Here is a 26,853-nt window from a genome sequence, read left to right as displayed (position 1 = left end):
GCTCTGTGCTGACAGCTCAGAGCCTGGAGCCTGCTTTGGATTGTGTCTCCTTCTCTCTCTGCCCCTCCCTCCCTCGTGCTCTGTCTCTCTCTGTCTCTCAAATATAAATAAATGTAAAAATAAAAAAAATTCAAAAAAAAATTTAAAGCTGAAAGAGTCCTTAGAGACTGATGTTACTTCCTTACTGTACAGATTGAAAAACCAAGGCTGAGCGGGTATTTTCATGGCTTGCCTAAAGTTACACAGCTAGTTACTGGCACAGCTAGGACCAGACCCTAAATCCAGTGATTCCCTTCAGTACACTCTAATTAAAACAAGCAGCCCTGTCTCTCCTATTATACAGCCCCCAAGCTCCGGATGTGTGTGCACGTGTGCGCAAGTACATGTGTATGTGCATGTGTGTATGCGCGTGTGTCAGGTGGGGGTGGGGGGCTCCCAAACATTATCCTCTAATTTTAGTATATGTGCTGCTGAAGCGAGCACTACCCTCTAATTTTAAAATGAACATATTTCACGTGTGTGTACACCTACCTATAGAAGTCCTCAACATTTGTGTAGTTTAATAAAATAAAAGGAAAAGAACATAAGCTGTGTTCAGTATCTTGAAGATTAAGCCATTCCAAAACCAGATAATCCAAATGAGAAGCCATGAAGTCTTCTAAATGTCTGTACCCAAAAGTTTCAGAAACTTTCTCTAAAACCTGCACAAATCAGAAAGAAGTCAATGCTTTAAGAAACCAATGAAATAATATATCTAGATCTAAATCCTTCATTATTTATTTACAGTATAACCTTGACACGTTCATTCAACTATTCTATACCTTGGCTTCCTCATCTATGAGATGGAGATAATAAAAGTACTTATACTTCAGAGACGCTAAACAAGAAAAATGTATTTAATATAATTAGCACATTGCCTGGCACATAGCGACCACTCAGTAAATGTTAAAAGGTTAACTGGTCTAAAATTGATTACCCACAGGCTGGCCTACTTTAAGGGTCCATGGAGACCATGCTGGTAGAATCCGGAATGGTCTGTCAGGCCACTGGTCTATCACTGGTTCATCACATGAACATCTATGATGGAAAGGCGTGGAACTTTCCAAACCATGGAGGTGAGGTGGTGGAACGGGGCAGAGGCAAACATTCAACAACAATGTGCTGATGTGATTGCACAAATGGACTCTAGTGTTCCTTTCCCAGTCTTGCAACTTTAAAAGTGTCACAGCTCTATGACTTGCCTTCTAGCCCTGTTAGATCCCAAGGTCGGACCCAGAACTCCCAGGCAAAACACCTGCTACTGCTCTTTTCTCTATGGGTCTCCCTCAATAAAAGCAATTGCAGAGGGCCTGGTCTGCCTGATGAAAGGTCACTGATCCCTATCAGTTCAATGAACACCCCGTGACACGCTGGAGGTAAAAAATAAATGATACCGCATACAAATAAACATATGCTAAAGAGTTACTACTTTCCAATATTCCGGATCTAAAAAATAAAACGGTCTCCAAGAGGCACTTTAAAATAAGTTTACACTTTTTAAATTATTTAAAAGTTACCCAAGGAAGATAATAAGAAGTATTCATCCACATGTACCTTTTTAATGAGGTGAGGTTCTAATCCACTCTCTTTCATAGCCTTGCACAGGGCAAATAAAGCCTGTTTCTCACAGACGGGGCTGCAGCATAAAATCACAGCCATCGTCATCAGTAGGACAGATTTTCTGTTATAAACCTCATCTAGGAGTTCAGTGTTCTCAGCTCTGTGGGCCTGCAACGGAATTTTAAAAACAATGATGTCATATGAGTACACAAACATTACAAATAAACCAATCAGGCTAAAATCAATGTTCACCATTATAACGTCTAAGCAGCCAGTGAGCAATTTTATTTTTTTTAATTTTTTTTAACATTTATTTATTTTTGAGACAGAGGACAGAGCACGAACAGGGGAGGATCAGAGAGAGGGAGACACAGAATCTGAAACAGGCTCCAGGCTCTGAGCTGTCAGCACAGAGCCCGACTGGGGCTCGAACTCACAGACCTCGAAATCATGACCTGAGCCGAAGTCGGCCGCTTAACTGACTGAGCCACCCAGGCCCCCGCCAGTGAGCAATTTTAAACCCTAGAGTGATGGAGCCAAGAGCAGAGATATGAGAAAATATCAAAGTTCCCAGAGTGCAAAAACTGTTTCTGATAATATCTTAGGGAAAGAATTCACAAACATTTCAGTGAGGTATAAAGCAATTTAAAGAAAAACAAGAAAGAAATTGCAACAAGGGCAACCTGATGGTCACCAGAGAGGCAAGTGGAGGGGTGGGGGGGGGAGGGTAAACAGGTGATGGGGATGAAGGGTGCTCTTGTGATGAGCACAGGTGATGTAAGGAAATGCTGAATCACCACATTGTACACCTGAAGCTAGTAAAACACTGTAGGCTAACTGACTAGAATTAAAACAAAAACTTAAATAAAAAAAAAAACCCAAGTAGGGGAGAATAATTAAAAGCTCCTTTTCAATTACAAAGTATACATCCTGAGATGTTTTTATTATCATAACTTCATAGACAGCACTTTATACTGCAAAACATACAGTCACGTGTACTGTCAAAAGTAAAAATGGGGGCGCCCGAGTAGCTCAGTTGGTTAAGCGTCCAACTCTTGATTTTAGCTCAGGTCATGATCTCGCAGTCGTGATCTCAAGCCCCACGACAGGCTCTGCACTGGGCAGGGAGCCTGCTTGAGATTCTCTCTCTCTCCTCTGCCCCTGTCCCACTTGCATGCGTGCATGGGCATGTGTGCTCTTTCTCTCTCTCAAAAAAAAAAAAGGTAAAAATAAAATCATGCAACTAGACAGAATGACACATGCTTCTAGTTTAATGACCCATCATTATAATATCCCAACAGATGTGAACATTTTTTGACTAGCTATAATTGATAAAAGCTTCTCGGGCACCTGGCTGGTTCAGTAGGTGGAGCATGAGATTCTTGATCTCAGACTTGTGAGTTTGAGCCCCACAATCAGTGAAGAGATTACTTAAAAATAAAATCATAAATGGGGCGCCTGGGTGGCTCAGCTGGTTAAGCATCTGACTTTGGCTCAGGTCATGATCTCGTGGTTCGTGACTTCAAGCTCCGGGTCAAGCTCTGTGCTGACAGCTCAGAGCCTAGAGCCTGCTTCAGATTCTGTGTCTCCCTCTCTGTCTGTCCCTCCCCCACTCACACTGTCTCTTTCTCTCTGTCAAAAATAAATAAACATTTAAAAAATTAAAAAATAAAATCTTAAAAGAAAAGTTTCTCTTCACATTTAGAAACTCTCCTATACATTGATCCTACTTCTGGTTTTTTGGAACAAGGAAAAGAAAGAGCCTTTACTAAATGGCCATCATTGACATGTTTGAAAATAGCTATGAGGTTCCCACTAAGTCAGCTCCTTCACCAACTCCTTAGGAGAGACAGGATCTACAGACTCTAACATCCTAGTTAAAAATCTACTTCTACTCAGAACCAAACCCAAAATACAAGCTGCCTTCTATAATGTATACATGAGTCCAGATTCTTTTTATCAGCTTGTTTGTGACAGTAAGCTTCTATTAATGACATCTAAGGCAGAATTTGTTTCTTTTGATAACTATTGCAATGGGATTCATACAGTGCTCTCAAGAGTAAAACTTGTTGGGACTTGCTACAAATGAATTTCTATCAAGTCAGTATTTTCCCTTTTTGCTTAAGACAGGCTAATTTTAAAATGTACCATATACATCTCTATTAAATCTTATATTATTCGCATTCATTTTTCCAATCTATTGAAACTTTTTTTGAAATTCACATTCTTTCACCCAACTGTCCAAAAACTGTCCTTTTGTGTTATCACCGACTAGATAGTATTTGATTAACCACCTCATATACTTTTCAAGTATATCAAACATATCAAACATATCAAGGCATAAATAAGTGAATAAATTCTAACAGATAATTTTGCCATTTAAGAAAAATATTATTCTACAAAGAAATATAAGAATCATAAGGCTGCCTAAAGAACACGAACATAAGTTGATCTCCCCTATCAGAACATGGTTTCCAATCCATTTCTTCCTACCATCACCTTTCTCCAAATTGGTTTTTAACCAGATCTTACAAGAAATATTTTAAGACAGAAATCACATCAAGCAACTTTTCCGAACACAATGGTATAAATCAATTTAAAAATCCTGACAAAACCACAAATGCATGCAGTCTAAACAACATGCTACTGAAAACCCAATGGGTAAATGAAGAAATCAAAGAGGAAATAAAAAGGGGCGCCTGGGTGGCGCAGTCGGTTAAGCATCCGACTTCAGCCAGGTCACGATCTCGCGGTCCGGGAGTTCGAGCCCCGCGTCAGGCTCTGGGCTGACGGCTCAGAGCCTGGAGCATGTTTCCGATTCTGTGTCTCCCTCTCTCTCTGCCCCTCTCCCGTTCATGCTCTGTCTCTCTCTGTCCCAAAAATAAATAAACGTTGATTTCTTTAAAAAAAAAAAAAAAAAAAAAAAAAAAAAAAAAGAGGAAATAAAAATATACATGGAAACAAATGAAAATGAAAACACAATGATCCAAAATCTTTGGGATGTAGCAAAAGCAGTTCTAAGAGGGAAGTTTATAGCAATACCTCAAGAAACAACAAAACTCTCAAGAAAACAACCTAACTTTACACCTAACAGAACTAGAAAAAGAAAAAGCAAAGGCCAAAGCTGGTGGAAGGAAGGAAATAAAGATTAGAAAGGAAATAAAGAAAAGAGACAACAACAACAAAGACAGAAAAGATCAAGGAAGCCAAGGGCTGGTTCTTTGAAAAGATCAACAAAATTGATAAACCTTTAACCAGATTCATCAAGAAAAAAAAGAGGACTCAAATAAAATCGGAATGAAAGAGGAGAAATAGCAACTGATACCACAAAAATACAAAGAATAAGAGAATACTATGAAACATTATATGCCAACAAACTGGACAATCAAGAACAGATGGGTAAATTTCTAGACACATAAACTTCCAAAACTAAATCAGGAAGAAATAGAAAATTTGAATAGATTACTAGTAAAGAAATTGAATTGGTAATCAAAAATCTCCCAACAAACACATCCAAAACCAGATGGCTTCACGAGTGAATTCTACCAGACATTTAAAGAAGAGATAATATTTATTCTTCTCAAACTACTCCAAAAATGAGAAGAGAAAGGAAAACTTCCAAATTTGTTCTATAAGGCCCTGATACCAAAACCAGGCAGACAGACAAAAAAGAGAACTAGGGGCCAATATCCCTGATGAATGCAGATGCAAAAATCCCCAACAAAATAATACCTAACTAAATTCAACAATACATCAAAAAGACCATTCGCTGTGGTCAAGGGTATTTATTTCAGGGATGCAAGGATGGTTCAATATTCACAAGTCAATCAATGTGATACATCATATTAACAAGAGGAAAAATAAAAACCATATGATCCCCTCAATAGATAAAAAAAAATTTAACAAAATACAACATCTTTCATGATAAACACTCTCCGAACAAAGAGGGTTTAGGGGAAACAAAGCTCAACATGATAAAAGCCATATGTGAAAAACCCGCAGCTAACATTATACTCAATGGTGAAAAACTAAAAGCATTTACTCTAAGAGCAGGCACAAATAAAAGGTGTCCACTCTCACCATTTTTACTCAACACAATACTGGAAGCCCTAACTACAGCAACCAGACATGAAATAAAAGGCATCTAAATTGGTAAGGAAGAAGTGAAACTGCCACTATTTGCAGATGAAATGATACTACACATAGAAAACCCTACGGAGCGCCTGGGTGGCTCAGTCAGTTAAGCGTCTGATTCTTGATCTCAGCTCGGGTCATGATCTTGTGGTTTGTGGGTTCAAGCCCCGCATCGGGCTCTTCGCTGACAGTGCAGATCCTGCTTGGGGTTCTGTCTCTCCTTCTCTCTGCCCCTCCCCTGCTTGTGTTCTCTCAAAATAAATAAACTAAAAAAAAAAAAAGAAAACCCTAAAGACTCCATCAAAAAACCATTAGAACTCATAAATGAATTCAGTATGCTGTTGCAGGACACAAAATTAATACACAGAAATCTGTCACAGTTTTTTATACACTAGTAACGAAGTAGCAGAAAGAGAAACTAAGAAAACAATGCCATTTACAATTATACCAAAAAGAATAAAATACCTAGGAGTAAATTTAACCAAGGAGGTAAAAGACCTATACTCTGAAAAAATAAGGTATTAATGAAAGAAACTGAAAATGACACAGAAAAATGGAAATATATGTCATGGTCTCATATTGGAAGAATTAATATTATCAAAATGTCCATACTACTCAAAACAATCTACAGATTCAATGCAATCCCTATCAAAATACCAACAGTATTTTTCACAGAACTGGAACAAATAATCTTACAAAGCTTGTATGGGACCAGAAAAGACTCTGAATAGCCAAAACAGTCTTGAAAAAGAACAAAACCAGAGGTATCACAATCACAGTAATCAAAGCAGTATGGTACTGGCATAAAAAAAGATATACAATCAATGTAACAGAAGAGAGAGGCTAAAAATAAACCTACACTTACATGGTGAGTCTATGACATAGGAGGCAAGAATATACAATGCGAAACAAACAGTATCTTCAATAAAATGGTGCTGGGGCGCCTGGGTGGCTCAGTCGTTTAAGCGTCCGACTTCAGCTCAGGTCACGATCTCGCGGTCCGCGAGTTCGAGCCCCACTTCGGGCTATGGGCTGATGGCTCAGAGCCTGGAGCCTGCTTCGGATTCTGTGTCTCCCTCTCTCTCTGCCCCTCCCCCGTTCATGCTCTGTCTCTGTCTCAAAAATAAATAAACGTTAAAAAAAATTTTAAAAATAAATAAATAAATAAATAAATAAATAAATAAATAAATAAATAAATAAAATGGTGCTGGGAAAACTGGACAGCTACATGCCAATAATAAAACTGGGCCACTAACTCCATACACAAAAATAAACTCAAAATGGATGAAAAGTCTAAATGTGAGACCTGAAACCACAAAATTCCTAAAAGAAAACATAGGCAGTATTCTCTTGGACACTGATGTTAGCAACAGTTTTCTGTGTATCAATTCAGGCAAATAAAACTAAAGCAAAAATAAACTATTGGGAGAACACCAAAATAAATATGTTTTGCCCACCAAAGGAAACCATCAACAAAACGGAAAGGAAAGAGATATTTGTAAGTGATATATCTGATAAGGAATTAACATCCAAAATATATAAAGAACTTCTACAATTTAACACCTAAAGAAAAATCTGATTAAAAGATGAGCAGAGTACCTAAACAGACATTTTTCCAAAGAAGACATCGAGATGGCCAACAGACACATGAAAAGATGCTCAACATCATTCATCACGGAAATACAAACCAAAACCACAATGAGCTATTACCTCACACCTGTCAGAATGGTTGCTATCAAGAAAATCAGAAATAACAAGTGTTAGTGAGGATGTGGAGAAAAGGAACCCTGTGCACTGTTGGTGGGAATATAAAATGGTGAAGCCAATGTGGAAAACAGTATAAGGTTCTTTAAAAAATTAAAAATAGGAATCCCTTATGATCCAATAATTTCACTACTGGGTACTCACTCAAAGAAACAAAAACACTAATTTAAAAGATATATGCACCCCTATGCATTATTCACAATATCCAAGTGATGGAAGTAACCCAAGTGTCTACTGACAAATGAATGGATAAAGAATATATGGAGGATGAGTGCGCAGGTGGGTGCAAGAGAATATGACTCAGCCACAAAAAAGAATGAGATCTTGACTTCTGCAACAATGTGGATGGACGCAGATGGTATTATGCTAAGTGAAATAAATCAAAGAAACAGAAACACCATAGGATTTCACTTCAAGTGAACAAACAAAAATCAGACTTTTAAATACAGAGAAGTGGTGATTATCAGAGGCGAGGTGGGTGGAGGAATGGGTGAAAGAGAGAATGGAGATTAAGAGGTACAAACTTCCATCTATAAAATAAGTCACAGGGATGAAAAATACAGCACAGGGAATATACTCAATAATAATGTAACAATGCTGTATGGTGACTACGTTTATAGTATGGTGACTACGTCTATCGTAAGCACTGGGTAATGTACAGAATTGTGAAATTATCATGTTATACACGTGAAACTAATATAACATTGTACGTTAACGATACTTCAACTTAAAAAAAATTTTTTTTTAAAGTTTATTTTTATTTATTTTGAGAGAGACAGACACAGCGTGAGTGGGGGAGGGACAGAAAGAGAGAGAGAAAGAGACAGAGACAGAGAGAAAGAGAGAGGGTATCCTAAGCAGGCTCCACACTGTCCGCGCAGAGCCTGATGCGGGACTCAAACTCACGAACCATGAGATCACAACCTGAGCCGAAACCAAGAGTCAGACACTTAACTGAGCCAACCAGGCACCCCTCAATTAAAATTTTAATGAAAAAGGAAGCCATTTACACTCAACAGATTTTGTTCTTCCCACAAAAATAGTACATCTAAGTTGAATCAAAAGAAATTGCCATTATTGGACCAAGTCTAACCTATAATAAGGTAATTTCAATTAACTCATACAGTTGTTTTAGTAAACCCGCGGATGTCGTCTTAGACCACACTTGGTAAAGTAGTATATACCATATTTATAAGAAGTGTATGATACTAGCAAGTATTAAAATTACTACTTCTCTCATTCCTTCCTGAGCTTTCGAGTATGCATTTTCAAAAGCTGTTTGCTGAAGCTTCAAAGGAAGTGCTTTCAATAATGTGGAAGAACCTCCGTGCTTCATATCCTGGAATAATCTTAAAAAAAAAAAAAAAAAGTAAAAAGTGAAATAATTTACCTTAAATACAACTTTCCAAAGTATATTATCAGACACACATAAATCACTATGTGACACACACTAACATACTGGGTCTTGTTTCAAAAAACTAATGAAATCTGAGTCCATTTAAGCAGCTTATATTTTATTTTATTTTATTTATTTATTTATTTTTAAAAATTTTTTTTCAACGTTTATTTATTTTTGGGACAGAGAGAGACAGAGCATGAACGGGGGAGGGGCAGAGAGAGAGGGAGACACAGAATCGGAAACAGGTTCCAGGCTCCGAGCCATCAGCCCAGAGCCCGACGCGGGGCTCGAACTCACGGACCGCGAGATCATGACCTGGCTGAAGTCGGACGCTTAACCGACTGCGCCACCCAGGCGCCCCTAAGCAGCTTATATTTTAGGTAGATGTGTGAGAACATAACATTTCAAGCGTTCAAGAATGCTGAACAACCTGACAAAAACATGCAGTCCTAAAAAATTACAGTTGCTCCTTTAAGTACTCAAACATAAAACAGGTCTACATGATAGAATCACTCCAGTGCCTGACTGCATGTTCACCAGGATAAATATAATCGTAATTAGCACAAAATGAAATGTCCCAATCTTCATTTTATAAACGCATATAAAAGTCACAGTGACATCCAAACATTCAATACCTTCTGGGAGTGGTTAAGAGACACATCTTATTCAACTCAACCACTTACTAGCTGTATGGCACGGAGCAAGTTACTTTCTCTCACTGAGCCACACTTTTTACTCACAAAATGGAGAAAATAATAGTATCTAAGTGATAAAAGTGTCAGAATTAAGAGAAAACATAAATGCCAGGCCTACAGTATATGCCCAGTAAGTGCTACCTACTTTCAATATCACAACTCGTGACCCACGACTGTGCCAGACGAGACACTGCCATCTGCAGCATTCTAGACGCGTCATGAATATAGGACCTATTACCTATTGATGGACTCTGCGGCCAACATGCTAACTTGATGATGATTATCAGCAAGAAAATGTGGAAAGACTTCATTCACAGGAAACTCTTTGCCCATCACATTAAGAATAGCCCATTTTGAATAAGGATCAGCCTATGGGAAAAGAACTAAGGTTAAATATGAAATACTAAGACAAAAATTATCCATCAACAAACAGAAACAAAGGCTACTTTAAAAATTTCAATAGAGGGCGCCTGGGTGGCGCAGTCGGTTAAGCGTCCGACTTCAGCCAGGTCACGATCTCGCGCTCCGTGAGTTCGAGCCCCGCGTCAGGCTCTGGGCTGATGGCTCAGAGCCTGGAGCCTGTTTCCGATTCTGTGTCTCCCTCTCTCTCTGCCCCTCCCCCGTTCATGCTCTGTCTCTCTCTGTCCCAAAAATAAATAAAAAGCGTTGGAAAAAAAAAAAAAAAAAAAAAAAAATTCAATAGAGACCTTACTAATAATTGATGTGGAATAACTCACCTCGAGCAAAGTTTTAAGGCATTTTACTAGTGCCATTCTTACAGAGAATGTGCATTTCCCCTCCTTTGCTAAGTGCCTGAAATAAAGTAAGTGTTTCAAAGTCAAATAATTATTCCACTAAAAGCTCAGTCAAAATATATCATTGAGTATCATACTTATTCTAGGTTTCTTCCAAAACTTCTTTTCATACTAAATTTAATTCTCATTCTGTAAATCTCATAGGCCAATATTCTCAGCTTCCAAAAAACTCCAAATAAAAAAAGTTAGTTTCAAAAGGAGTTCATTTTAATGTACCTTATTTGTTTTCTATGATCATGCCTCATCTGGGGGCTATCATACTTCAGCTAACCGTGTTATTTATAAACTTGCTTTAAAAGGAAAACATTTGTAAAACTTGTTTTTATATCAAAGATTTCAAAACCACACTCTACACTGATTCAGAAATCCTTACAAATCAAGTGGGAGGAGGGCTCTAAAGATGTGCTCCTCTGTAAATATGGTAAAACTTGCCTCGTGTCACGTCACGCTGTGACTACATGCACACACTGGTGACAAGGCCAATGTGTTCACTGTACTTCAAGCAATCAAGGAAGGAAACAGAAATTACATTCTGCTATTGTTAAAAGATGTATATACTCACATTCAAGGATTCGAACAAATCACTAATGCAGAAAGACAAAGTTAACAATTGCATCCAGAGTAGTAAAAGAAAGTTAAGAACGCCACAAAATACTCTGCACCTACCAGAACGCTCCGATCACTGTTAGAAACTGCCCTTGAGCATCCCTTGTGTTTTCAGCATCCATACTGCCTTGACACAGGTTCATCACTATATGAACGACGTGGTTTAAAACTGTTTTGCAAACATCCTGGTCACGGCGATACAAAGAACACACGTTGCTGTAGTGGAAAAAATTTAACTTTATAAGTACAGCACAACACACCAGTTAGTCTATAAATTTAAAGTGAACATAACAAATGGTTTTAATTTCTTACGATAGTGGCTTTAGGAGTTCAACAACCTCTTCCATCGGCAAAGGATGTTCTTCTCCAGGAAGCTCCTTTAAGAGCACTAGATACTAAGACAGTTGAGAGGGTTAAATCATTTTTTTTCTATAGGTCATTTGCTTAAATGAGTATACATATGTAACCATAAATTCACACATTAACGCATGCACACGTGTGCACACACAAATACACACACAAGACCAGTGAATTTGTAAAAGAGGCAGTATAGTAACAAAAAGGGTCTGAAGTCAAACAGAGCTGGACTCAAATCCCAGCACTACAACCTATTACTTGCATGGTTAAAAAACGTGCCTTGTCATCGGGGCCTTGTACTCTCACCTGTAAAATGCAGACAGGGCACTTACATTGCCAGATTACTGAGGATTAAAGGAAATGAATGTAAATGTCTAGCATGTATTGTAGGAATTCAGTAAATAGATAGTTGTAATCACTGTTGGGGTTAAAAGCCTGCGCAAGAATCTGAAATGATTATTATGTTCCTATCCTCCAAAAATAATGCTTCGGGATAAGACTTCAATGGTTCAAAACTGTTCTATGGAATTTTGGACAAGAGACATAGTGGTGGGCAGGGAAAAGACAAATACACTGGCTTCTCTTCCTAAAGGCAACCTTGTAGGGTTCTCTATGGTACTGGGGATCCCAAGGGCCACTCAGCAACTACCAGGTATAATAATGGCAGTTGTAACTAGGCAGCCGGTTTCTGAGAGCCGCCAAACAATTTTCTAGCTATAGTAAGAAATTCAAAGATACTTTTTCCTATCATCCATATGTAGAAAAATGTTTCTTCCTCCTTCTCAGATATTATAAAAGAAGATTAAATTGGACCATTTTAAATATTTGCTTTGAGAGTTACATGCACGATGTCACAGAGTATCTTGAACTGGCTTTAAACACCAAAGCCTCAAGAAAAGCTCAGAGCCTTTCTCACTGGTCGGGGCTGGAGACCTGACTAGAGTGTTGGCCAGGGTCAAAACCAGGGGATCACACAAGGCTCAACTGAGCACATTTGCTGGGGTCAGAGGATCAACAAGCTTGTTCACGACAGCTGGAACATGACAAGGATTCCACAAGGATTCAAACTTCATGACTATAAGAGGTTCTAATTACGGAATCCCCTGGCATGTTTCCCGGGTCTGAGGAAACACAGGCATGTTTGCCAATTTTCTGGGACTAGGGACATGCCCATGGACTCACCCAGCATACTTGCTGGGCCAGAGGCTCTCCCTAAATGTTCAGTAGTGCTGGGGCGAAGGAGATGACTTACATGGTCAGGAGCTAAGTAACATATAAGAATACTGAGTAACCAAGTAAATTGTATGGAAGTTAAATGGGAAGCCAGGTCCCTTACTGTTGGGAAAGGTAGCTAGAAATATGGACAGAGAAAACAACAAATCCTATGATGTTGGACTGGAACTGAAGATATCTATTAGTAGGTGGACAGATTAATGGGGGTAGGGCAGGAGAGGGATTCCTTTCTTAATATTCTCAAAAAAAAAAAAAAAAACAAACCCCAAATCTGTATCTACTTATTAGGAAACATGAGACAAACCCAAAGTGAGGGTTTCTAAAGAACAAGTGGCTATATTTCCCTTCTTCTGATGCTTTTAGCCTAAAGCCAACAGAAGAAGGGAATAATAAAGATCAGAGAAGAAATAAACAATATAGAAACAAACAAACAAAAAACCCAGAACAGATCAATGAAACTAGGAGCCGGTTCTTTGAAAGAATTAATAAAACTGATAAACCCCTAGCTAGACTTCCCAAAAAGAAAAAACAAAGGACCCAAATAAATAAAATCACAAATGAAAGAGATTACAACGAACACCACAGAAATACAAACGATTATAAGAGAGTAATATGAAAAATGATACGTAACAATTTAGGCAATCTGGAAGAAACAGATAAACTCCTAGAAACATACAAACTACCAAAACTGAAACAGAAATAGAAAATTTGAACAGGCTCATAACCAGCAAAGAAATTGAATCAGTAATCAAAAATCTCTCAACAAACAAAAGTCCAGGGCCACATGGCTTCCCAGGTAAATTCTACCAAACATTTAAAGAACAGTTAATACATTTTCTTCTCAAAGTGTTCCAAAAAGTAGAAATGGGAGGAAACTTACAAACTCTTCTATAAGGCCAGTATTACCTTGATTCCAAAACCAAAGACTCCAATAAAAAAAAGAATTATAAACTAATATCCCTGATGAACATGGATGCAAAAATTCTCAACAAACTACTAGCAAATCCAATCTAATAAATAGTACATTAAAAGAATCATTCACCATGATCATGGTCCTGGGCTGCAAGGAGGGTCAGTATTTGCAAATCAATCAACGTAATACATCACATTAATAAAAGAAAGGATAAAAACATACGATCCTCTCAATAGATGCAAAAAAAAGTATTTGACAAAGTACAACATCCATTCTGGATACAAAACTTCAACAAAGTAGGGATAGAGGGAACATATGTCAACATTCATAAAGGCCATATGTGAAAGACCCACAGCTAACATTCTCAATGGGGAAAAACTGAGAGCTCTTCCTCTATGGTCAAGACCAAGACAGGGATGTCCACTCTCACCACTGTTATTTAACATAAGACTGGAAGTATGAGTCTCAGCAATCAGACAACAAGAAAAACAAAGCATCCAAATAGGTAAAGAAGTCAAACGCTCATGATTTGTAGACAACATGATATTCCATGTAGAAAATCTGAAAGACTCCACCAAAAAATGCTAGAATTGATACACAAATTCAGTGAAGTCACAGGATACAAAATTAATGCAGATATCTGTTGCAGTTCTGTACACCAATAACGGAGCGGCAGAAAGAGAAATCAAGGAATCGACCCATGTATAATTGTACCAAAAACCCTAAGATACTTCGGAATAAACCTACCAAAGAGGTAAAAGATCTACAGTCCGAAAACTATAAAACACTGATGAAAGAAATAGAAGAAGAAACAGAAAAACATTCCAAGCTTATGGATTGGAAGAACAAACATCATTAAAAAGTCTATACTATTCAATGCAATCCATACATTTAATGCAATCCCTATCAAAATACAACCAGCATTTTTCACAGAGCTAGAACAAACAATCCTAAAATTGGTATGGAACTATCAACGACCCCAAATGGCCAAAGCAATCTTGAAAAAGGAAAACAAAAAGGGAGTCATCACGATTCTGGATTTCAAGCTATACTACAAAGCTGTAGTCATCCAGGAATTGTGGTACTGGCACAAAATCAGACACGTAAGTCAATGGAACAGAACAGAAAACCCAGAAATGGACCCACAATTATACGGTCAACTAATCTTCAAAAAAGCAGGAAATAATATTCAATGGAAAAAAGACAGTCTCTTCAGCAAATGTGTAGGGAAAACTGGACAGCAACATGAAGAATGAAACTGGACCACTTTCTTATACCGTACACAAAAAAATTCAAAATGGTTGAAGGACCTAAATGTAAGACACGAACATCAAAATCCTACAGGAGAACACAGGCAGCAACTTATTAGACACATCTCCAGAAGCAAGGGAAACAAAAACAAAAATGAACCACTGGGACTTCACCAAAATAAAGACCTTCTGCACAGTGGAGGAAACCATCAACAAAACTAAAGGGCATCCTATGGAATGGAAGAAGGTATTTGTAAATGACATATCGGATAAAGGGTTAGTATCCAAAATCTACAGCAAACTTAGCAAACTCAACACACCCCCCCCCCAAAAAAATAATCCAGTTAAGAAATGGGCAGAAGATATGAATAGACACTTTTCCAAAGAAGACATCCAGATGGCTAACAGACACATGAAAAGATGCTCAACATCACTCATCATCAGGGAAATACAAACCGAAACCACAATGAGATACCACCTGATACCTGTCAGAATGGCTAAAATTAACAACAGAGGAAACAACAGGTATTGGCTAGCATAAGGAGAAAGCAGAACCCTCTTACACTGTTGGTGGGAATGCAAACTGGTGGAGTCACTCTGGAAAACAGTATGGAGGTTCCTCAAAAAGTTAAGAACACAACTAACTACCCTATGACCTAACGGTTGCATTATTAGGTATTTACCTGAAGGATGTAAAAATACTGATTCGAGGGGCGCCTGGGTGACTCGGTTGAGCGTCTGACTCTTGATTTCGGTTCAGGTCATATCTCACGGTTTGTGGAGTGGAACCCTACACTGGGCTCCACACTAAGAGTGTGGAGCCTGCTTGGGAATCTCTCTCTCTCTCCCTCTCTCTCTCTCTCTGCCCCTGCCCCATTCATATTCTCTCTCTCTCTCTGAAAATAAAGAAACATTAAAAAACATACTGATTTGAAGAGACACATGGTGGGGGGCGGGGAGAGGGGCAAACCATAAAACAGACTCTTAACCAAAACCAAACTGAGGGTTCCTGGAAGGGAGGTGGGCAGGCGGATGGGCTAGATGGCTGATGGGTATTGGGAGGGCAACTGTTGTGATGAGCACTGTGTGGTGTATGCAAGTGAAAAAAAGAGAAGGACAAATGCCTATACTATTCAAAAATACGAACGTCCTAAGGAAAGACTATAGAACCGTTCCAGATTGAAAGAGACTGAAAACGCATGACAATTCGAGGCAAGGATAGAGAATTACTAAACAGGCAGATGTGGTAAAATGTTACTTGTGGAAGCGTGTGAAGGAAATATGGGAATTCTTGTAGTGTCATTACTGTCATCTTGAAATTACATCTAAAAATATCTACAACATGTAAATAAGGTCAAGGCAAGACTCAGAATTCAACTACAAGGTATGTATTATTTTTACTCGGGAGTCTGTGTTTCTTGGCCTACTTTAAAGTAATTTATAATAATTAATTATAACTAAAAATAATAAATGTATCCAAAGTCCAACCGAGTTTTAATGTTTCACTATCCACTTAAAATTTTTTCACAGTACATGAAAAGGAAAAGTCTATTTTATAACTAGCATCAGATTTTTATACTTTTATAACCAGCATTTTTTGGTAACTAGCATTTTTATAACTGGCGTCAGATTTGTTCCTCAAGGAAGTAGTTTCAAACCATCACAAGTACCATATACTCTATATCCAGCAACATCAGACAGAACTGAAGGTGTGTCACTTTCCCTGAACTCACCATGTGCAGGTGGAGGGATTTAGCAGGGTCCAGCATGCTGGAATCAATTAACATTAACAGTCTCCTCCGAATGTCAGCTGCTCTGAATGACACGGTACTAGTCTGAGCGGTAGTTACACACATACACAAGAACTTGAGCATGTCGAGGAAAAGCAGATCTTGCTTTGAAAGATGTTCTTCAGCTAAAGGATTCATGGCACCTGAATAAAAAGCCCTTATTAAAACTAAGAGAGGGACACAACACACATATATCGAACATTAACTCAAACATTTTCCAGTCTACAAAAAAAAAAGAGAGGGATGAAAGTCTACGGAAAGCAAAATTATGGTGAAAGTGATTAAACACTAAAAGCTTCAAAATTCTTCATGAAAAGTTACTCTAGGATTCTGTCATCAATAAATAATCTATACAAACATTCACAGAAGCACTGCCAAGTACAGCGAAACAGAGAAGAACCCACACTTCTGACAAAAAAAAAAAATGGTCACGTGAGTTATGGTACATATGTTAATTTGGATATTATGAAGCCATTAAAAAGTACAATGATCGGGACACTTGGGTGGCTCAGTCAGTTAAGCATCCGAATTTTGCTCAGGTCATATCTCACAGTTCGTGGGTTTGAGCCCCGCATTGGGCTCTCTGCTAACAGTTCAGAGCCTGGATCGTGCTTCAGATTCTGTGTCTCCCTCTCTCTCTGTCCCTCCCCTGCTCTAAATCTCTCTCTCTCTCTCTTGCTCTCTCTCAAAAATAAACATTAAAAAAAATTTTTTTGAAGTATAATTACCAATAAAGCTTAATGAAAAAAAACGCTCACAGTTGTTAAAAGGAAATGAAGGCATAAAAAAACATGTGAACGGTTGATGCTGATTCCAAAAAGCGATGGCCCCAGGGGTGTTTTCACTCTCCTGCTTTGTTTTCCAAATAATCTATTTTAAATTCCTTAGATGAAGAATAACACAGGTAACTAATAAATTCAATTCAAAATCAAAGAAATCTAAGGTACACAGAAGGGAACCAATCCCAGCAGACTATAGAAGGGAACATAAAATGGGCAAAAAATTGGTATCTCTGAGGCCTTTCGTAATGCCAAATCAATACAAAGGGAAAAAGAAATCCCAAGCAGTAAATGCGTATTTACCAATAGTACTTTGACCCTCTCCAGATACGTGAGCATCACTAACACTGCCGGCAGGGTAATCACTGAATAGACTCATGGATGACTGATCCTCCGCCTCCATCAGACTTTCGTCAGGATCATCTTCCACTGATTCCACTTCTCCATAGTCAAACGGCTTTCTGCTGAAGGATGCCTTCAGAGAAGAAAAACAAAGATGTTTAAATTGGCTTCTTCCAGAAGCATGTTTTAGTTCAAATTCACCTAATCAAACAATTCAACATTCACATGTATGAATGCTGTAGTATTATTTCTATTAAATGTCTAACAATAAAAAATGGATAAACTGTAGTATGTATATACAACAATAATACGCAAACCTTAAAAATAATTTCTTACAATATGCTTTATAACACCCAAATGTCATGAGCATATGGGTAAAAGTATAAATTGGTAGGACTGTTTTTGAGGAAATTGGCAATATCCATCAAAAAGTAAAATTCGCATTCCTTTTAAACAAGCAATTCCACTGCTAGAATTTATTCTACATTCATGATATACACACATACTAGTAGACAAAAATACAAGAATCTTTACCACAAAACTCTCTGTAACAACAACAAAATAGAAACGACATCTAATGGTAAGGTCAGATGGACTAAAAATACATCTATACCATTCCCATATAATGAGATACAATGCTACTTTAAAAAAACAAGTAGGAGTGCCTGGGTGGCTCAGTCAATTGGGTATCTGATTTCGGCTCAGGTCATGATCTTGCAGTTCGTGAGTTCAAGCCCTGCGTCCGGCTCTGTGCTGACAGCTTGGAGCCTGGGGCCTGTTCCAGATTCTGTGTCTCCCTCTCTCTCTCTCTGCCCCTCCCCTGCTCGTGCTCTGTCTCTGTCTCTCAAAAATAAATATACATTAAAATAAATAAATAAATAAATAAATAAAAAACAGCAGCATGTAGCAACATAGAAAAATGACCAAATTACAGAATATTTTTCATTCAACATACATTTGAGTAAGTAGTGTACATGCCAGGCACTGTTCTAGACTAAAGAATACATGTAGCAAAAGCCCATTCGTATGGATGGAAGAAAAGTCAATGCCATGATGAGAAGGTGTTGTTCGTCTGACACAGTTTTTGTTTTTATTTTTAAAGATAAACAATTATTTTGAATTCTGGTATAGTGTTACATAGAAATAAGTGTAAGCCTGGATGATTACTTTACAATCATTCAGTCTATTACTAATTACTGAAAAACTAAAAGCCAACCAGTATGTACTGATATTAAGAAGCAAAGAATATATTCCCCTCCAAAACCAAATAACTTCAATTTCCACATTTAAAAATACATAAGGTGCCATATATCGTGAGATGAATACCTACCGAAGAGAGGTATCAACGAAAAAAGAATCGAAGAATCAATGAAACAGGGTGGTAAAACACGCATACTTACTAAACTTCTACAAATATCTGCAATATCATTCATTAGCTTTGATGTCAACAATCTCAGGAAAAATCCAGATGCAATCTTACTTGGACTGGGCTGTAATGAAGACAAAAACACAAGCAAACAAAAAAATAAAAACTTATTCTTGGCAGACAATATCTTCTCTATCTTAAATGAAATACCGATTTTCTTTGACGCTGGAAATTCTCTATCATGAGAAGCATGGATGATCAGTTTACTATCAGGGCCAAGATATAAACTGCATCAACAACACTAACCTCTTTTCTTAGAGTAAGAACTACAGCACATTTAAGTATATTGTGTATAAACATTAAAGTAAAATACCGACTACTGACCCTAAACACAAGTGATAACTCTAAGTTTGAATTCATACTTCCTCCTTCCCCATTTACAGAAAAACACAGAAAAACACATTACGTTTTTTTAGTTAAAAAAAAAACAAAACAAAAAGAAAAACACATTATAAAATCAAAAATATGTGCTGGTAATATTGTTATGTAGCCATGTAGTTATCATTAGCTTTCGAAAAACTTGCTTTCCAACTGTGACTGACACTCTGGCCTGGCTCAGGTACAACTTAGGCCTGTTCCAAATCGAAACAAAGATGACACAGAGCAACACTCTTTCTGCCCAGGGTTCTACAAGACTATCTGGGCAAAAGAGAACAAGGCATGTGCTGGAGTTCTCTATCTTCATGGTGCTCACTAGCCCCGGTACAGTGGTATGCACCTCACATGGCCACAGTCAACAAATTTTTACTAAATGAAAGAAAATATGCTGGCCATAAAAGAGTTGCCTCTGTAGTTGTCTATAAAAGTGGTAATCCCAGAAATCTTCCTGAAATGATGAAATTCGTTCCTGAGAAACTCAGATTACCTGTTGCTTTATTCCTGTGGATGCTACCTTTATTTACATTCCGCTTAATTGTAAATTACAAATGGACCAAAAAACAGTACCACCAGCACCCAGTTATCCACCACGCTGAGTGACCACACAGTGAAGTAAGAACACCTTACCCTGGTACAGTTAGACAAGCAACGTGTACAGAGATGCATCAAATTTCTCAGTGAGACAATCCTAGATTCTTCATGGGGCTTATTTTTAAACACAGTGATACTTTCTCCGGCACACTGCATGAGAGACTATTGATAAAAGAAGAAAAAATCCAAACTCTAGTTAAAATGACAGTTTAGGGATTGCTCTTCAAAGTCTACTTAAGAAATAAAATCCGTGTTCTTAAGTTATACTTGGCTATCCAGAGTAATTAAAAGTCAGAGTAACAATTAACAGTGTTTTTAATGACTTAACGTATACTCTGTTCTCCTGACAAACCACACGCAGACAGAACAGGACTTAGAGATGAAAGTAAGTTTCACGTGTCCAGCAAACCTGCTTAACACTCAGTCAAGGATTCTTTAGGATAACTGATCACAGAAAAAACGTTTAAAAGTGCCCATACAAGTCAGTATTTTTCTTTACCAAGATTAAGTGTTAATGTGATACTATTTCAATTACTCTACGTATAGTTGGGTTAAAATCAAGTTTTAAGGAAGGATGGATAGTTCCATTTCTCTCAGACAGCATAAACCAAAGAGAAAAGGTTACCCTATGTAGTTTTTATGTTTTCTCAAGCAAATATACCAATTTCCCCAGGAAAACATTGCACTCATATTTATCCAGAATGTGAACAGAATGAATTCTCATACCCTGGCTTTCTGGAACAACTCTGATTTATATGCTTCCTCTTCAGCTATTACACCCATGTAACAATAGCAGCCAAGAACACCCACCACAAGACTTGAACATCGGATAAGCGTTTCTGCATCTGTAGACTTCAAGTGAACCAAGAAAGAAAAAATATACATGTTTCACAAATAATTTTGAGTACCACAGTTATCTTTTGTAGGAACAAATCTTAGGTACACATTAAGAAACTAGTTAACTGATTTAATAGTGGCATAATTCTGATTATCTCTAAAAACATCTAAGAGATCCCTGCGGAGTTGTGATAAGTAGAAATCTTGGGAAAAACAAAACTATCTCCTAATGGCCAAGTTAGGCATCTATCTCCTCTTAAAGTAGCACAATGTACTGTACACAAAGGCCCTTAATATTTGAGGTACGGTGGAAAGAAAAAAAATGATACACAAATAAAAGTCTATAACTCTTTGAATAGGAGCAGAAATCAGATTCATATAAAGAGATATTAAAATGACATTTTGAGCTTCAGAAAGATAAGAACCCTGACTTACTCAGCTTTTTAGACTCTAGAAACTACCACAAATTTTGCAAGTAGATATCACTCGGCCAAATTTACACAATTATTTACAAATCTGCAATGGCTACACAGAAAAATAACATTTCCAGATTGCTCTCTTCCTATATTGTAGGAAATGGCATTTTAGGGGAAAACACAGAAGACTGTATTACTTCGTCATGAAAATGGTTACAAGCGTGATCTAGCAGAATGTCAGTAACTAAGGATAAGACATATGAAACAGACACACTATCTCTTCTCTGGCTCTGTGGGTCATTATCCCTGGCTATTGAATTCACTCCTCTGAGTAACTTACAGATTTTATTTTATTCAACAAATATTTCACCATTTACAATATAACAAGGCATTGTGGAAGATCCAAAGATTAACAAAAATACAGATGTCCTTTAAGGAGATTTACAGCATGGCTTGAAACATCTGCATATAAAACATACACACAAATATCCATGGGACAAGGAATATACTAAGAGTTACTTTAAAAAGAAATACTAGGGGCGCCTGGGTGGCCCAGTCGGTTGAGCATCCAACTTTGGCTCAGGTCATGATATCTTGGTCCTCGAGTTCAAGCCCCCACATCAAGCTCTATGCTGACAGCTCAGGGCCTGCAGCCTGCTTCGGATTCTGTCTCCCTCTCTCTCTTCCCCCACTCACGCTCTCTCTCTCAAAAATAAAACATTAAAAAAAATTTTTTTGACAAATACTAAGTACTGTGAAAATCAAAGATGAATTATTATGGCTGAGATTATCTAAAAAAGGCTTTAGCAGGATTTTGACATGTGGATGATTTTGAACACACAAAAATAGGTAGAAAGATATTTATTTCACGTCAAAAATAACAGGAGTTTCGGCAAGAGAATGGTACACACAAAGAAAATTTGTGATCTTTTTTTCTTTGAGAAAGAGAGAAAGAGAGAGACAGAGACAGAGACAGAGACAGAGAGAGAGAGAGAGAGAGAGAGAGAGAGAGAATCTCAAGCAGGCTCCATTGCTAGCGTGGAGCCCAACACCCAACGCGGGGCTCAATCTCACCACGAGATCATGACCTGAGCCAAAATCAAGAGACGAACACTTAACCAACTGAGCCACCCAGGCGCCCCATGAGAATGTGTGATCTTAAGACAGTGAAGAAAACGATTTATGAGAAATTACTAGTGACCTCTAAACTATGGGTGATTGCTAGATCATTTATTACATTTTATTAACACTTCTCCCTCTTCAATTGTCACCAAGATCTTTTAGATCAGTTTAAATGATGTTCTTGTCTGTTATTGTAACCTCTCCCTCCTCTCAGTTGAGAGGTTCTTTCTCATCATATAATCCCTATGCTCCAAACCATTATTGTTCCCCACGAACCCACACAAAGAATTCTACTTCTTTAACATCTACTGGAATTCCTGGTACAAAAGAAACACAAATTATTCTTCTTGGGTCTTTCTGCTCTTGTGGTAAGTCTTCCCTATTTGTACACATGTACTGTCACTATGCTTTTTTTTTTTTTTAATTTTTTTTTCAACGTTATTTATTTATTTTTGGGACAGAGAGAGACAGAGCATGAACGGGGGAGGGGCAGAGAGAGAGGGAGACACAGAATCGGAAACAGGCTCCAGGCTCCGAGCCATCAGCCCAGAGCCTGAAGCGGGGCTCGAACTCACGGACCGCGAGATCGTGACCTGGCTGAAGTCGGACGCTTAACCGACTGCGCCACTCAGGCGCCTCTCACTATGCTTTTTTTTTTTTTTTTTTTTTTTTTATTTTTAAAAATTTTTTTTTTTTCAACGTTTTTTATTTATTTTTGGGACAGAGAGAGACAGAGCATGAACGGGGGAGGGGCAGAGAGAGAGGGAGACACAGAATGGGAAACAGGCTCCAGGCTCTGAGCCATCAGCCCAGAGCCCGACGCGGGGCTCGAACTCACGGACCGTGAGATCGTGACCTGGCTGAAGTCGGACGCTTAACCGACTGCGCCACCCAGGCGCCCCTCACTATGCTTTTTTTAATCAAGCATGTCACCATCCTCAGGGCCCCTTTTCCCTGCTTCTCCTTCCTAACAGTCCACCAAAGTTGAGTCAGATGTAGGCTTTAGTTCTTCTGAAAATCTCACCTCAAAGGAATAGTTATTTAGAAGCTGTTCTGATAACCCCAGAAGATAGCGATCCAGTGATTCCTTGAGGTTCTGGTGGACAGAAATGCGTCCACTGGACTGGAGCTTTTCTACGGGACATTCCTTCACAATGGTTAAGAAATCCATCTTGTCGAAAGTTGTCTGAAGAAACAGTTCTTCAATTTCTGAGAACAAAGACTCCTCTGCATCTTTGTGGTGTTGTTCACTTCAAGAGAGTAAGACCTTAAATGTACAATCAAGTGACCAACTGCTTCACCTCCACGCAGCAGCAATATATCACAAATGAAAACTTTAACTTAGCATCTACTTTACAGACTGCTTACACAATTAACGGATTAGTCTTTTTAAAGGCTTCTCAGCTTTGGAATGGCTACGCTCATGTACCAGCTTTCATTTTGCAATAGCAAATTCCACTAACACATGGATGAAAGACACAGAGGTTATAATTTCAAAGGCAAAGTCAGAAAACTTTATTAAAGAGAAAACATTAATAGCACCAGGTACAAACACTAAGATAAACATTATCTGAAAACACTTTCCTTTTTTCCCCTTTGATTTCTCCAAAATGAAGGAGTTTTTCATGCTATGCCCTCTCAAGGGAGATCAGGGGTCTTAATACTAGTGAGTCATTGTCCGCCACAGTGATAAACAGGGGCCTCTTGAGTCAATCAACTAAAATGAGGTTTTTAGACTTATTTTTACTTTGACCTATCCTCCATTACATTACTTTTAAAACGAACAGATTTTACATGGCATACAAAAATGGGTCACATCTTTAAAAAACTCATGTCTTAACCACCCACGATAACTATTCTATTTCTTCCATTGGCAAGTGTTGCCACGCTATACTACACGGCGTTAAAAACCAGTCGACAGGATCTAAAATTATAGAACGCAGATTACTATCACTGAATTAAAAGCAGCTTTTTCCCTGGCTCAGAGATGGAATTTTCTTTAATTGATCAACTTAGTTCATTAACTTTTAAGACGTAGCTACTACCCTGCTAAAATTATTATCTTTGTAATTAACAGCCATAGCTTAAACGAATACAGAACTCTATTAGATAACATACCATTCTGGCACTCTTTGGAAAAAATTCATTGCAGCTTTAGAGTTTTTCATAGTGAGACTCACAAGAATTTTCTCCAGCGCAAGATGAGGAAAATTACTACAAAGGAAAATTAAAAAAAAATCTTCACTTAGAAGACCAAAACCCATTGAATGCATTGTTTATACTTAAATATCCATGTTTGGTTGTAAATCTCGACATCACTTTCTTTCATCGTTACTGAATTTTTTAACATCTAAAACAAGAATTAAGAAGCATACGTTTATTTTATGTTGCTATAATTTTCAATACTTCCTGGCAGCAGACTCATCTAATTTTTAAAAATTGTATCTGAAACAGATTGTGAAATTAAAACAAAAGCACTGGGACCCACAAAATCCCATCCTCTACTCCTTCAGTCCTGACCACCAGCTGTGGAAAGGTTACAGGGTCAAGCTGCTCCCCATTCTGGGGCTTAAGCCCCATTCTGACTGTCTCCAGTTTCCTCCCCCCCATTAATTTAACACCCGTCACGCACAAGATACTCCCATTCTGATTCCGGGATACGTCTGCGTCAGACATACATGCAGATGAACCTACTCACAGAAAATCACAAAGGAACACGGAAGTGCTCAAAGAATTATAATTCGTATTATACAGGCACATCCCCCTGTGTTCTCACTGTCTCAGCAGAGATAAAAACAAAGTAAAAGGACATGAAGACATCCAAGCACAAAGACACAGAACACTGGAAAAACAAAGGGACTGTTTAATATTTGGGGTAAGGTCTGAGAAACCCCACATTACCACTGTGTGACAAGCCATCGAGTATCAAACAAGCACAAGCCTCCGGTACCTCCCCATACAAAAAGCAGCTGGATGCTAAGGAATTCAAATCACCTGTGAAGAACTGGGGGCGGCTCGGTACTGTCTTCAAAGTCATCCTCTAACTGATAGAATAAGAGCCATTTCATTATCAATTCCTTTAACGAAAAACTTCTATTTACTTCACATGTATTCTGCTCCACTCCTGTCTTTACTGTTTCTGGAACAACGCAGGTGGTCAGGGCCAAAGTCAAGCAGCACACTGCAGGACTACAACAAAACAGAGGGCGCTGTTGTTAAAAATAAGCTTTCCCCCCCCCACCACCACCCTGGGCTCAGTCCTAATAGTTCTATGTTTTCTTTCTGCAGTAAGCGCTATCATGAGAATAACCAAAATTAGATTACATGTGATGAAAGAATGACAAAGCGTTCCCCACCCTTGAGTGACAGAATAGGAGAGTCAAGAATGAGAGAAAAGCATTGCAAGAGGAGACTATAAATGCTACCTATATATTCTTGCAGGAAAAGCAGCAATGCACCAATTTTAAGTTACCATCTCCTGTCCACATTCTTTCCCTCAAGAACAATTTGAATCTCTTTGGTTTTTTTTTTTAAACGTTTGTTTTTGAGAGACACAGACACAGCATGAGTAGGAGAGGAGTAGAGAGCGGGGAGACACAGAGTCTGAAGCAGGCTCCAGGCTCCGAACTGTCAGCACAGAGCCTGAAACCAGGCTCGAACTCGGGAACAGGGAGATCATGACCTGAGCCGAAGTCAGATCCCCAACCGACTGAGCCACCCAGGCACCCCCAGAATTTAACATATTTTTAAATGAAGTGAAAAACTACAAAAACCAGAGGGGAAAAAAAAAAAGTATATGTATATATAAAAATCTAATACAATACATAAATCAACCTACCATGAAGGTCTGCAGGCTGACCCAGTAAATAACTTCCAGAATTCTCTATCAACCTCAATTAAACCACCTTGAATTATAGCTCCAAGTAAGCCAAAGTTTTCAGCTTGTATTCGTTCAGAACTTATACCGCGAAAAGTAATAGACCAAATTTTAGTCCAGAGTTTCAATAAATCTGATTTCTGTGAGCTTTCCAGGTCTGATTTCTTGCCTTGACACGATGCAAGCTCCACAAGGCACCGTAACACGTACGGCGTGCGCTCCCCATGTCGCTGCTGAGGCAGAAGCTGGTACAGTATCATCAGTAATGGTGACAACTCATAGTTAGGTAAACTTGAAGGATATTTTGATATTAATTGGGTTGCAATCTGTAACCTAAAAGAAAAAAGTGTAATTAACTTGAAAATGATTCAAGTCTATTAACAAGCTAACAGAAAACAAATCTACAGACATAGCACCTTTACAATATCCTAAAGAATCACCATCATTACTTTCCATACTACTCTCCAAATAAAAGGCTCTTAGTATTTATTAAGCCCTACTTCCTAAAGTGGCAGGAAGAATGACAACTT

The 26,853-nt window shown here is 38.2% G+C and overlaps 1 protein-coding gene across 10 annotated transcripts in view; it reads right to left on the bottom strand.

Moving 5' to 3' along the window:
• Positions 1 to 26,853, bottom strand: part of ATM (ATM serine/threonine kinase) — a 132,945-nt gene that overhangs the window by 76,080 nt on the left and 30,012 nt on the right. For all 10 annotated transcript variants that reach the window (XM_030331235.1, XM_030331234.1, XM_030331233.1 and 7 more), the window contains 16 exons: positions 26,285 to 26,656; positions 25,441 to 25,635; positions 24,565 to 24,660; positions 23,471 to 23,696; positions 20,798 to 20,923; positions 20,108 to 20,233; positions 19,077 to 19,166; positions 17,638 to 17,809; positions 16,499 to 16,698; positions 11,325 to 11,407; positions 11,073 to 11,228; positions 10,329 to 10,404; positions 9,830 to 9,960; positions 8,729 to 8,846; positions 1,594 to 1,767; positions 532 to 701 (listed from right to left, as the gene is read on the bottom strand). In XM_030331235.1, coding sequence (XP_030187095.1) covers positions 532 to 701; positions 1,594 to 1,767; positions 8,729 to 8,846; positions 9,830 to 9,960; positions 10,329 to 10,404; positions 11,073 to 11,228; positions 11,325 to 11,407; positions 16,499 to 16,698; positions 17,638 to 17,809; positions 19,077 to 19,166; positions 20,108 to 20,233; positions 20,798 to 20,923; positions 23,471 to 23,696; positions 24,565 to 24,660; positions 25,441 to 25,635; positions 26,285 to 26,656 — 2,511 coding nt within the window. The remainder of the gene's footprint in view (positions 1 to 531; positions 702 to 1,593; positions 1,768 to 8,728; positions 8,847 to 9,829; positions 9,961 to 10,328; positions 10,405 to 11,072; positions 11,229 to 11,324; positions 11,408 to 16,498; positions 16,699 to 17,637; positions 17,810 to 19,076; positions 19,167 to 20,107; positions 20,234 to 20,797; positions 20,924 to 23,470; positions 23,697 to 24,564; positions 24,661 to 25,440; positions 25,636 to 26,284; positions 26,657 to 26,853) is intronic.

Source organism: Lynx canadensis, chromosome D1 (genome assembly GCF_007474595.2).
Source record: "Lynx canadensis isolate LIC74 chromosome D1, mLynCan4.pri.v2, whole genome shotgun sequence".
Classification (NCBI taxonomy): Eukaryota; Metazoa; Chordata; class Mammalia; order Carnivora; family Felidae; genus Lynx; species Lynx canadensis.
Note: the sequence above shows the minus strand (reverse complement) of the source record. Positions and strands in the feature narration are given on the sequence as shown.